At 34.7% G+C, this 12,622-nt stretch overlaps 1 protein-coding gene across 1 annotated transcript; it reads right to left on the minus strand.

Annotated features, from left to right (window-relative positions):
- Positions 1-244: 244 nt before the first annotated feature.
- sgk3 (serum/glucocorticoid regulated kinase family member 3) lies at positions 245-11,926 on the minus strand. The gene is made up of 17 exons (XM_046833485.1): positions 11,701-11,926; positions 7,935-8,119; positions 7,751-7,834; positions 7,527-7,599; positions 6,873-6,948; positions 6,522-6,597; positions 6,047-6,096; positions 5,842-5,899; positions 4,967-5,050; positions 4,698-4,829; positions 4,010-4,122; positions 2,688-2,724; positions 2,424-2,510; positions 2,191-2,286; positions 1,947-2,102; positions 1,133-1,222; positions 245-986 (listed from the first exon to the last, which is right to left on the minus strand). The coding sequence occupies exons 2-17, from the start codon at positions 8,010-8,012 to the stop codon at positions 816-818; spliced, it is 1,461 nt and encodes a 486-aa protein (XP_046689441.1). The 5' UTR covers positions 8,013-8,119; positions 11,701-11,926; the 3' UTR covers positions 245-815.
- Between the last annotated feature and the right edge of the window lie 696 nt (positions 11,927-12,622).

Genomic DNA, 12,622 nt, shown 5'->3' on the forward strand with positions numbered 1-12,622 from the left:
ACTATTAAAAATTGATTAATAATAATTTTATTTGCAATTAAAATGGTCCAAAAGCTTTTTTTTCTATTTAATTTTTTTGCGAGTATATATATAATCTTTTATTTTTGTAATATTGTTTATTTTTCTAGAGATATTGTCATAATAAATACATAAGCTAACAGGGGTTGAGAACAAAAAGACAGTTTTATATATATATATATATATATATATATATATGCATGCACAAAAACCTTTGGAAACAAAGTTGGTCAACATATCCACAATTTACTACATTTCAATCCTGCAGTTACACAATTTACGACATTTACATTTTTATGTTAGTTCAAAACATATCTTTGGTGGTAAAAAAAAAAAAAAAAAGATATCTGGGAAAAATACTCTGGGGAAAAAATGGCCTTGTAATGTATTCTTCTGAGTCATTTTTCAAAGGAGGACAAACCAATAATCATAAGTGCCATAAAAAATAAAGTTCATTATGTGGTATTACATGTGGAATGTACATATCTGGATTCAAAATACCTTACACGGTTTTCCCGACAAAAAAAAAACCTGCCACTGTAGAAAATAATCAAGGGAAGAGGAAACATAATACCTGAGCTATAACAGTTTCTCGGGTTTATACACAATACAAAATAGAAATCTGTTGTTGAAATATAAAAAAAAAAAAAAATGGTGAAAAAACCCTGCATCATAAGATGTCTGTCCATCTGTCAAGTGCACAATGACTTTGTTTGGCCATTGAATTTTTGTTTTCCATAATGAAGGTGAACACAGAAGTCATTTCTGGTAGCATAAAGTAGCTGTAGTACAGTTCTTTACAGGAAAAAGTCATCTGAAGGTGGAGCATATGAAAAACCCAGAAAAGCATCATCAGCCTCCATGACACTTGCATTGACAATGGAGTTGTCCCTGCAGATGCACACCGAATTGGGTACGGTTTCTTCTGTGAACTCAGGATCAAAATTTGATATGTCATACTGGGACTCCTGTACAGAAAAACAAAGGTGTTGGAGTAATTTGAAGGTCGTTATTAGGTGTTTTATTCCAAGTCATTGCGGGTTTTTTTGTATGCACTATAATACAGCAGACTGTTAAAAAGTAATGAAATAAATATATATTTGAAGATATTTACCACACTGGGATTAAATGGAGGTGGGATTTTTTTCTGCACAAGGTCATCCCAGTTAATGGAAGAAAAAAATGCATGGCTTTTAACTTCATTCTGAAACAACAATTTGCAGATATTCAAGATTAAGCATGGCTGTTCATTTGACAAAAAAATGATTATTTATACATAAATATAACAACATCAAAACTTGTCTGTTGTCTCATTAAGGAAAGTTCTACCAGGGATCTTGTTTAACTTGTGTAGCCACGTTCTTTTGGTTAGAGTTGCTGAAGCTGGAATGTCTTCAGTCTTTGACCAGCATGTAGAACGACCTACAGTCTACTACTTTTCATAAAACCGATATATTGTTTACCTAATTCTAATCTAGAATATAAACTATTACTGCCCTTCTTAATAATGAAACAAAGCCATTCACATTGTAATCTATAAAGCCTCATGTACAGGAATTAAATCTAGACATTTACAAAAATATTACAACCTCATCCACCAGGGGTTTGTACATAAACAGCATTCACAGCCTAATCTCTGTGTGTGATTTAGCACCTCCTCCAAAACTACTCAGTGTCTCTGATACTTTCCGCAGAACCTTGCATAAATCAAATATTTATTTAAAGAAAAATCTTGCAAAATTTATATCCACCCAACCCAGCACCAATTTCCTTTGAAACACTTTCCCTTGAAACGTGATTCACAACTCAAACAGTCAACCTGTGTGTTGAAATGAACCGACCTGCTGCTTATTGAGATTCCAAGCTTGTCAGTTCCTAGCGGAAACTAGCAGTCCTGCTAAACGAACAATACAACAATAAAGACTTACAAAGTCGTCTTTGTATCCCAGCCTCCTGGTGTTGTCTTTCTCCAGAAGGGCCTGCAAAATGGACCAGGCGATCATAGATGCCCCGGGGCGCAGTGGCAGCTCCTTATGCAAGATGTTATCATACATTTCATGCGTGTCCCTACTGTAGAACGGAGGCTGTTGATAACACATACGTAATCCCAAATTTAGACAGAATACAAGAATAACGAATTTGCTTTTAAACATGAGCATAATGTTTTCTTACCAGGCCATACAACATCTCATATAGTACAGAACCAAGACACCACCAATCCACGGTGTTGTCGTAGGGCTGTTTTCTCAAAACTTCCGGAGCCAGATACTAGGGGGAAAAACCAACAAATATATTTGAAGCTGATATAGGACACAAGAGTTATATATATATATACAAGAGTATATATAATTCACTATTATAGGTTGATAGAACAACATGGATGCTACTCATCACAAAAATATTACCTCTGGTGTCCCACAAAATGTGGTTGTCGTGTCTGCTTGAGAAATTCCCTCTTTGCACAGTCCAAAATCCGTCAAGACCACATGCCCCTTAACAGACAGGAAACAGTTTTTTAAAAAGGGTTTCTAAGGCTATTTCTGATCAGAGCTGAAAAGAATTTTAATGCTACTGAGCAGAGACTAAGACATGAGCCCATTAGGCCACATTCTCAGCAAGATGATCATATCAACAGTAATATACATTGATTGATGGATTGATAGACATACTTGGAAGTCCAACAGGATATTTTCCGGTTTCAAATCCCTAAAAAAAAAAAGAGTCATATTTGTTTAAACATCTAGGAAAGCTGAAATCTAGGTGTGGTACAATGTTATCTCAACAAATAATTCAGATAACATGGTATTTACATAATTCTCTGGATATAAATGGCTGTGCCTTCAATTCTACATAAAAACATTAGTTTACATCATGTTGTTGGACTTGTTGAGCCACTCTTTGTGGTTAGCGAGGAGGAGTCCATAATAAACAAGGCGTTTTATTAGCATCATGCTGTTTAATCAATTCTCGCATGCAAGATTCATAACATTGCTAAGGTAACTGAAAACCTTCTAACATCAACATGTACATCACACTTGTCCGATATTATGCTTTGATGAAGCAAAACATTAGAGGAAAACATACAATGTGAAATATAATCCTCAGTTGTTCTTTCTGAAAATTTCCGTAAATTAAACTGTTTTCATGGTATCAGATTTCTTTTTTTGTCAGAATGCCTTGAATGGCTGTGGCCAAAAGCTGTAAATAAGAGACTATATCAATAATCAGAGCTATATTGAGAAAGACCAGACTCCAATTTACAGCAAATAAAAATGACATTTAAATGGGGGAAAAAAAACCCATTAATTAATATAAATTAATTATGGAAAAAGAAATTGCCAACATGACTTTTATCTAACATGAATTTTAATTAACATCTAGAAAAAAATAATTCATATTATGATAAAAAATATTGAAAACAAAAAAAATAGACAAATGTTTATTTAATCTTACCACTGATGGTTTCATAATATTTAAATCATTAAATATGTACTGTAGAGGTGGAATTTCTTTTTTTTAAATGACTTGTGTATGTGTATGTTCTTATTAAACAATACATCATATATATTCTAGGGCCAATCATTTACAATATTTAAGCGCGATTTATCGCATGATTGAATTTATATTTTCAAGTTTTCACTACTCCAATCAACATTGGACAAATATGAATGTTTCATGCAAATGTTTATTATTAGTTAAACAAACTAAACAGTGAGCATTAAGACAAAATATACTTGTAAATGTTTAAAAGTAAATATGGCATTTTAAATTACGTAAATCATCAGGACACCAAACAGAACTTTTGCTTTGTTTCCACACGGACGGTTTTGATTGCCGGATGTGTGCAACATAGTGGATTTTGGTGCTTGATTTGAGATCAATTTTAACAGCCCAAATATACTCACAGGTAAATATATTTGCCACATTATTTAGCTTATATTTTACTCACTTTAACTCATTTTTGTAATGTACATTATATATAAGCACCAACCTGTAAACAATGTTAAGAGAGTGTAGATAGCCCAGTGCACTTGCCATCTCAGCTATGTAGAACCTCGCCCTGAACTCAGGAAACGTTCGCTCTTTTTGTAGGTGAAAGAATAGCTAAAACAAACAGAAGTTAAAACATTATTTAGGATTTTATTTAAGGATTATACAAATACAACAAAAACAAATCACGTGTCTTCAATGGCCTTTGATTTCATACTCCCACGTTACTCAGGCCCTACTAAGTGTTCAGGTCAGGATCACGTTATTCTTTCATCTCAAATGTTTACATTTCATGGGCCAGTTTTTCAGTTATAGAGGTAATGAGGTAATAAATGTCTGCTAAATTTCTGTACACATACATATAATGAGTAAGTCCTTTATATATATATATATATATATATATATATATATATATATATATATATATATATATATATATATATATATTTTTTTTTTTTTATGAAAGCATATAAAAACTACCAGGATTTCATCACTTCCTTGATTTTTTTTTCCTCTTTCCTTGTCTATTTTTAAAACTGTGTCTTCATCGCCTAGATAATGGTTTGTGACTATTGGTAGAAGTTCCTAAGAACAGTCCATTTGCCCCACTTCCTATGTTGGACTACTCCCACTTTCCATCTATCAAAGGACATTCCACGCATGCCTTTTGCACGAAAGAGAGTACTCACTTCCCCACCGTTGACGAAATCCAAGACAAAGTATAACTTATCCGTTGTCTGGAAGGAATAGTGCAATCCAACTAGGAAAGGGTGCTTCACGTTTTTTAGCAACACATTGCGCTCAGCCATGATGTGCCTTTGCTGTTTATCAGTATATAAAATAAAGAAAGGGGAATAAAATTTGGACACTATAAGAAGAATGATATGTGATGCATTTTAATTCAAATATTCACAAGAATAGCAGTGCAGTTTGAGTTTTGACATTTTAAAACACTTACCTCCCTTCTTTTTAAAATGACTTTTTTCTGAAGCACTTTGATTGCATAACACTTCCCGTCTCGTTTCCTCTTTGCAAGGAGGACCTTTTGGTATAAAAAAAATCATGTTTGGTTAAGAGCTCCAACCTAAACAGAAACACGGTATGAATCTTGGAGAACTTGGAAGCTCTCGATTCTCAGAGGGAAAACACGTTGTTTATTAGCTGTTACCACAAACCTAACGAATAAAACACTTTATGGGAAAAAAGAGGTTTCAGTACCTGGAGAACTGATACCACCACACTTTATGTAGTGGTGACTGCATTAAAGCTTTAAATACAATTATATCCTCACTGTCCATTTCATTAGAAGCACCTTCACGCAGTTATCTAATCAGTCACACATGTGACAGCAGTACAATGCAGATAAAGTACAAGCACTTTATTGGCTGCTCACATCCAAATTTAGAATGAAAAAAATGTGTGTTCTGCGTGACTTTAAATGTGGGAACAGACTTACCCAAACTGTATAGTTGAAAATTGGACAAAGAGCAAATTATTTTCTTTTTCTAATCCTCAACTGTACAGCATTGATGACCCTGTGCCATAACAACCTCATATAACTAATCAATGAAGTCTCTGACCTCTTTAATCAACAAAGTGTCCACACCCACAGAATTCTTGCTAACTGGGTTTTTTTTTGCTTTTCACACCACTCTAAAGGCTGCTGTGTGTGAAATTTCCACAAGATAAGCGTTTTTGCACTTCTGCCACATAAATGACAGAATAGATAAATAGATAACCATGTTCTTTATTAAGTGTATAGAGAGTTTACATACACATTTTCACAACGAATCATTCACACAGATGAACAGAATACATTAGGCACAAACATACCTTTCCAAAGCTCCCTTTACCAATCACTTTTAGGAAGTCAAAGTCGGTGGGTTTTGCTCTGGAAGTAAAAGGAAAAAAAAATCAGTGTTGAAAGAGTCGATGATTACTGTAAATCAGTGATAGGTTTTTTTTTTTTTTAGTTTCACTTCATCATATATAGTATAAGAGCAAAATAAACAAGTAGCAGTGCTGGAAATGTACATACTGAGGGTTTGCAGAAGGTCCCAGGTTAATATTTCTGGAGGTAGAGGTATTCTGTAAGAGTAATTCGAAAAGCAAGTATTTAAAGAACATGGTAAACATTAGATAAAATAATTTTACATATCACTTGTTTATGGTAAAACCTGAGTGTGTGTGTGGGTGTTTTAAAGTCATAAGATAATGACATGCACTTTTTCTTTGTATTTTAAAAACAAGATGAATTTAAACCTTTTGATTGATTCATCTGCTATTTAATTGGAGGAAAATGTTTCTCTCTTTTTAGGCATATTTTTCAAAACATAAATTCTCTTTAATATCTTACATGGCCATCATTTATCTTTATAACTTCAACAACATTAATTCATGTTCTTATGAAATAAAAAGAAGTAATTTCACCTCATAACCCAAAAGGCTTTCAAAATTCAATCAAGTTAACCAAAAAAAAAAAAAAAAAATGAACAGTGTAGATTGTGACAAACCTTCTCATCTTCATCTTCTGAGATATCTGAGACATTTTGGGTTTTGTCCATTTGAAGAAAGTCTCGAACGTCAGAGCTGTGACAAATGGTAAACTTTTTTTTACTAAGATCATACAAAGCGAAAAAAAGTAAAGTCACAAATGTAATGCATATAAAAGGTATATACAGCTGCAGCTGATAAAATAGAAAGATATAAAAAAAATTTTTTTTTTGCTATATTTGCATGATTAGGACATTTTGATCTCCCAGAAGATCAGAAATTTGCATAAGTCTGGTGGACTTGTCAGGACGACTGTTCATGAATAATAATGTTCATGAAGCACTGAATAAATAACTGACTGATGTACTTACTGACTGCTGAGCTGTGGAAGGGACACGATTTTCTGAATGAACTCGTGTAACCCTGTTCTTCTCTGCTTTATAAACTCTGAGGAAAATAATAACAAAAAAATATGCATGTTTGTATTCATTATAGTTAGGATGTAAACAGGTTGATCAGCTATTCAAGAACCACGCAGGAAATGAAGGTAGGCAGTGCTTTTGGAGTAAACAGTCAATGCCCTACTATGCAGATTATGTAATCTCCTATAATATTGCATAGTAGACAGGGTTCAAGCCGTCAACTTCTCCGAATGCGAGTGACATTGAGAGGATAGTATGTACTTAATTCAAGCCTTTGTCACATGTTCAAATTGTAAACGCATGCATTCTATTACTTGAGCAGTGACTGACTTCCGCATTTGTCATTTAACTGGTTAAAAAACCGAGTTACAATTAAAAATGCATGGTTTTATGTCGCCAATACCTCAAACCATTAAAAGACCAAGATCCACAATTGCACACCTTCTCGATTTAATTTACATTTAAAGGCACATAAAAAAAAAAAAGGCACTAAGATAATTAAAGTTCTGTGAAGAAAGTCTTGTCATTAAATAATCGTTATTTTGTTAAATGGACTTTAGGCTGTAAAATACTTCATATGAGTACAATATTAACTATTAATACCTGGGTCGAAGTTGTCACCAAATATTCTCTTAGCAGGTATCTTCAGATTCAGAGCAGGATACTGTTTTCTCAACTGTAGTAAAATACATTGGGTTTTACATCATGCCAGATCCCAGGAAAAATCATCACGGTTTCATTTGCAATTCTGAAATCTCAGTATTTTAACATGTCCGACTGTAAAATATACACATATAAATGTCAATACATGTAGTGTCTTCACTTACTGTATTATAAAGTTTATCAAATTCTGTATATCTCCTGAAGACAAACCACTCATGCCTTCCAACTCTGACCATCACTTTGTAAACCTAAGACCAGAGCAATGTAGTGAATAAAGAGAACTTGCATCAAGGGCACAACTTTTACTTATTTTTTCCAGGAGCAATCAATGAGGTAAAACGTACTTACAGTATAACGTTTTTTCTTGTCTCTCTGCTCATTGTGGCAGGGGATGCTGACATTAGGGCAGTTTGAACGAGCGTCCATCCTCGTGGTTCTTCCAGACCGGACTCAATGAAGGCAGCTCTGTATAACAGCGGTTCCTTAGTGCTCCGCTTTGGAGCACAGTTCAAAGACTCAACTTGCTGTCCATTCTAGTATTGTATGAATAGAAAGGAAAAACATGATCAGAGTAAGAAACCAGGGCTGCGACCGTTCACCAATCCTGTTGCCTGACCACAGTGCATTATAGCTCTTTAATACTGCTTGAGAGAGCTGCGTGAATGGAAAAGCTTGGCATGACAGCAGCGGGACTCCATTAGGGTCACTAATTAAGTCACACAGTGCACACAGTGTGAAGCATTGAGCTGCCAGACTGACTCCTCCTCTATTTCCTTCAGCTTGATTTTGCTACTCCCACTGTCTCAGTGCCACAGCAAACAGCCCAACTGTGAATGCAATCTTATTAGTCTCATATATTTACCAAATTTAAGGTTCTAATAAACTGGTAAAAAAATTGTAAAAATTGCTAAATGTGTTGGGTTTCTGAATATTAAAATATTTTTACTGATTTGACATTGATAGAGAAAAGAAGACGCAATATAAAAAAGAATGTTGAAGGATATATAAATGATAGAATACAGACTATATGTAGGGAAAAGGCCAAATATTCAAAATATTATATATTGAATTGTATAAATTTGCATGTTAAAAAAAACCAAAATTACTCAAAACTCATATTCTATCCACTTGCAAACATTTCTTTGTGTCGTCTTCTTCTTCTTTTCTTTCGGCTTCTTCCATTAGGGGTTCCCACAGCGGATCATCCGTCTCCATAACCCCCTGTCCTCTAAATCTGCCTCTTTCAACCGAACAACCTGCATGTCTTCCCTCACCACAACCCTCCTCCTTGGCCTTCCTCTTTTCCTCCTTCCTGGTGGCTCCATCCTCAGCATTCTCCTACTGATATACCCCATGTCCCTCCTCTGCACATGTCCAAACCATCTCAATCTCGCCTCCTTCGCTTTGTCTCCAAAACGTCTTACATGCGCTAGCCCTCTAATAAACTCATTTCTAATCCTGTCCATCGTCGTCACTCCCAACGAAAACCTCAACATCTTCAGCTCTGCTACCTCCAACTCCACCTCCTGTCTTTTACTCAATGCCACTGTCTCTAAACCATACATCACAGGTCTCACCACACGTAAACAGAGTAAATGTGCACTACAGTGTAAATTGGGATTAATTTTAATGTTATAGAATAAAGCAAGGCTTTACAAATTAATCCTTGCAGCTTTAATTGTAGAAAAACCTTGATTATCCTTTCTTGCCCTCCAAATAGTTAAATATAAAAACCTTCAACGTAATGGTGGTCCTGGTACTCTTCCAAACGGTATAAAACAAAAAAGAGGAACCACTTGTTAACATTCCGTACATATTTCTGTCTCCCTGAGGGGAAAGAAAAAAAACACTCAGCTACCTTTTACACGGAATGCAAATAACTACAGATTACACACCAACTTCACAACACAACAATAGGACACTGTAGTACCGCAAAAAAAAAAAAAAAAAAGACTAAAGACCAAGGAACATGGTAGGAAAATAACCAAGAATTATGTCTGATAATCTCTACACACTGCATCTGTAGCATGTCGTGGACCATGAAATTGAGCCGATTTTGAGAGTCTGTGCTGTGAAAATATAAACTTCTTTAGAATGGAAGTCTAAGGACAGTTTGTGAACACAAACCTGTATTTTGCTGGAACAATTTCATGAAGTCAAATGAATGCTTTCAGAAGCAGGATGACCCTATTCTCAGAAGTTAGCATTTGTGGTTATGGCCTCAGCATAATTCTGATGACACAGGAATACCACAAAAACATCCAGAAAAGTGTAATCAGAACCATATTGCTTATTTCAAAAAATACCCAACAAAATATTCCAAATAGCAACTTTGCTAAAACTTTCTCTAATGTTGTATTTTCACCCGTTTGAAGTTCTAGTGGGATTAATTGAAAATTATATTGAGAATGACAGAATTCATCAACTGCCCTTAGATTGCTATTATACATGTGTTTTGATTGAATATTTATAAAAAGTACTTATTAAACCCCCCCAAGATGTAAATGTACTTAAGCGTATTTCAGCTCATGACTCGCAGTGCAACTTTCAATTTCACTCTATTTGTTTTGTGTGTCCAACAATAGACATTGTTACAAAGCAGCTTTACAAAAATCCGGAGGCAGATTTAGATCCCTAACGAGCAAACCAGACACTGGGTGACAATGGATAGTTCCATTTTAATGCATTACAGTATACGGGTCTAAACAGAAGAATGAAGATAGACAATAGTTCATGTGAAAGTATGTTCAGTATGGAGCAGATTGAAGAGTCCTGGTATGCACACAAGGACAGGCTTCATGATTATAGCAGCGGCAGCAGATCTTAAGTACAAATCTATCTTGGTCATTGGTTTCTGCTTAGTAGGTGAAAAAAAGTTGTCAATTGTGACAATAGATACGAGCAACATCATTTTCAACATACACTTACATTTTAATGCTTCCAATTTATACACATAATGAGGTCTTCACTCAAGCCTGGATGGTTGTTTCGAACGTATAAGCAGTTTTCCCACACTTCAGTGGTCTTTATAACACATTTTAGCTTTAACCAAGAACACATACACCTACATATCTGACCCAATTGCTATCTAAGGTAGAAGGATTCTCAGGTCCTTATTGTCCAGACCTCACTAGAAGGAAGCAGAGCACACAATTCAAGGTCTGTTCTAAGACTAGCAACTGAAATACAGTCTGACATTTAATTCTGAAAGTAAAAGTAGGAACTGAGAATAGTCTACTACTGGGCAAACACCATGAAAAAGAGGAAAAGTTCCACCCAGGCATTCAAAGATATTAGGCAATATAAAAATAACCTACAGAGGTTAATGTACCAAAATATAACAATTTGGGATTAATCACTCTAAAAGTCATCTGATGTTCTTCCAAATCAACACACATACGTGTAGTAACATGCTATACAGGATCTCATACACCTGAACAGGAGGCAATGACAAAAGTGTGTTTGGACGGTTTCATAGTGTCGACTATTGTTGATGTCTGATTTGAAGACATTACAAAACATTCACAGTTTAGTGAATGTTTAACTTCGAAGTTATAGAATGTCAAGTTTGAGCTGCAAAAAAATTAAAAGTATATGATACTCTATGTTTACCAGGGGTTCTCGAACCTTTTGCACCTTTTTTACCTGCGACATCTTGTGCTATAATGTTGGACCCCACATTGAAAAACCAGGGACATAGACAACTGAAATATTCATTTATATAACCCATCATCCACCCATGCAAGAAATACCAAAGAAAATCAATCAATCAATTAATTAATCAATAATTATGACAAGTTTTCCGAATTTCAATTCAAGATATTAAAAATAGCTTCCAAATCTTTTTTATTTCAGATATTTCCGGAAAGTTTTTCAGTCCCATCTTCAAAGTAGCCATGCAAGCAAACATGAAAGCAAAACAAACAAACAAACAAACAAACAAACAAAACTGAAAGCCCGAAAAATTGTAACTTAATTTCATGAGATGTCTCATAGCAAAGAAGAGACAAAATAACCAAAACAAACCAACTTATTCTGTGATCTTTTTCTCCCACTGTTGCCTCTACAAGCAGATTGTTAGAAAGTTTCCATGACTGCTGGTTTTATCACTTGCCTTTTAACCAAGTTTCCCCAGAACGCACAGCACAATCCAGAGGAAGTCCAAACCAGAAATCCCAACCTTAGTTGTGTGGAACCTCTTAAACTTTTCCACAGATAAACGAGCAGAAGCTGGATTTTCCGGTATCCATAATGTTTGCTTGTGAAGGAACTGCCAACTAAAGCTGTCCCGAAAGTTTACTGACGTTTTTCCTGAAGCTATTTGTCACGGGACCGACTTCAAATGAAGATATTCTATGTAGACGCAACACAACAGCGCCACCTTTCGGGGAAATGGAGTACATCACTTCCTCCAAGCCACGGGGAAAAATGTAAAAAATAAATAGCGTTTCTTTCTTTCTTTCTTTCTTTCTTTCTTTCTTTCTTTCTTTCTTTCTTTCTTTCTTTTATTCATATTTTCCATTCTTTATTTAAATACATGTGGGATATTTGAAAATTATGAAAATATTTTGTTATAGGGCTCTAGTATTAGGACTGAAACATTGTTTCCAAAAAAAATAATGTAATTGTTATATGACCTTGAATGTGAATGTGCAAAGAGGGTTTGTGTGGTTTTTCAACTTTTATTTCCCAAGAAATGTGAATGTTTATGTTCATACAGTGGAGAATGTATGTGTGTGTGTGTGTGTGTGTGTGTGTGTGTGGCTTCTGCACATAAACATGTGAACATGTGGGCATACACAACATCTCTACAACGTCTGTAAAATAATATGTTGTTATTATTTTCATTCTTCTGTTTCTTCCTCTTCTTATTTTTCTTCTTCTTCTATGTACTATATTTATTAAAAGCTAATAAAAAAAGCTCGTTAACAGAAGATGATGGTGTGAATTTTGATGTATTTGTGGCAGCAAAAACACAGCAGCAACCCATTATTTTCCTATTTTTGTCCTATGCTACATAAATCATATAACATGTT

Source organism: Silurus meridionalis, chromosome 21 (assembly GCF_014805685.1).
Source record: "Silurus meridionalis isolate SWU-2019-XX chromosome 21, ASM1480568v1, whole genome shotgun sequence".
NCBI classification, from domain to species: domain Eukaryota; kingdom Metazoa; phylum Chordata; class Actinopteri; order Siluriformes; family Siluridae; genus Silurus; species Silurus meridionalis.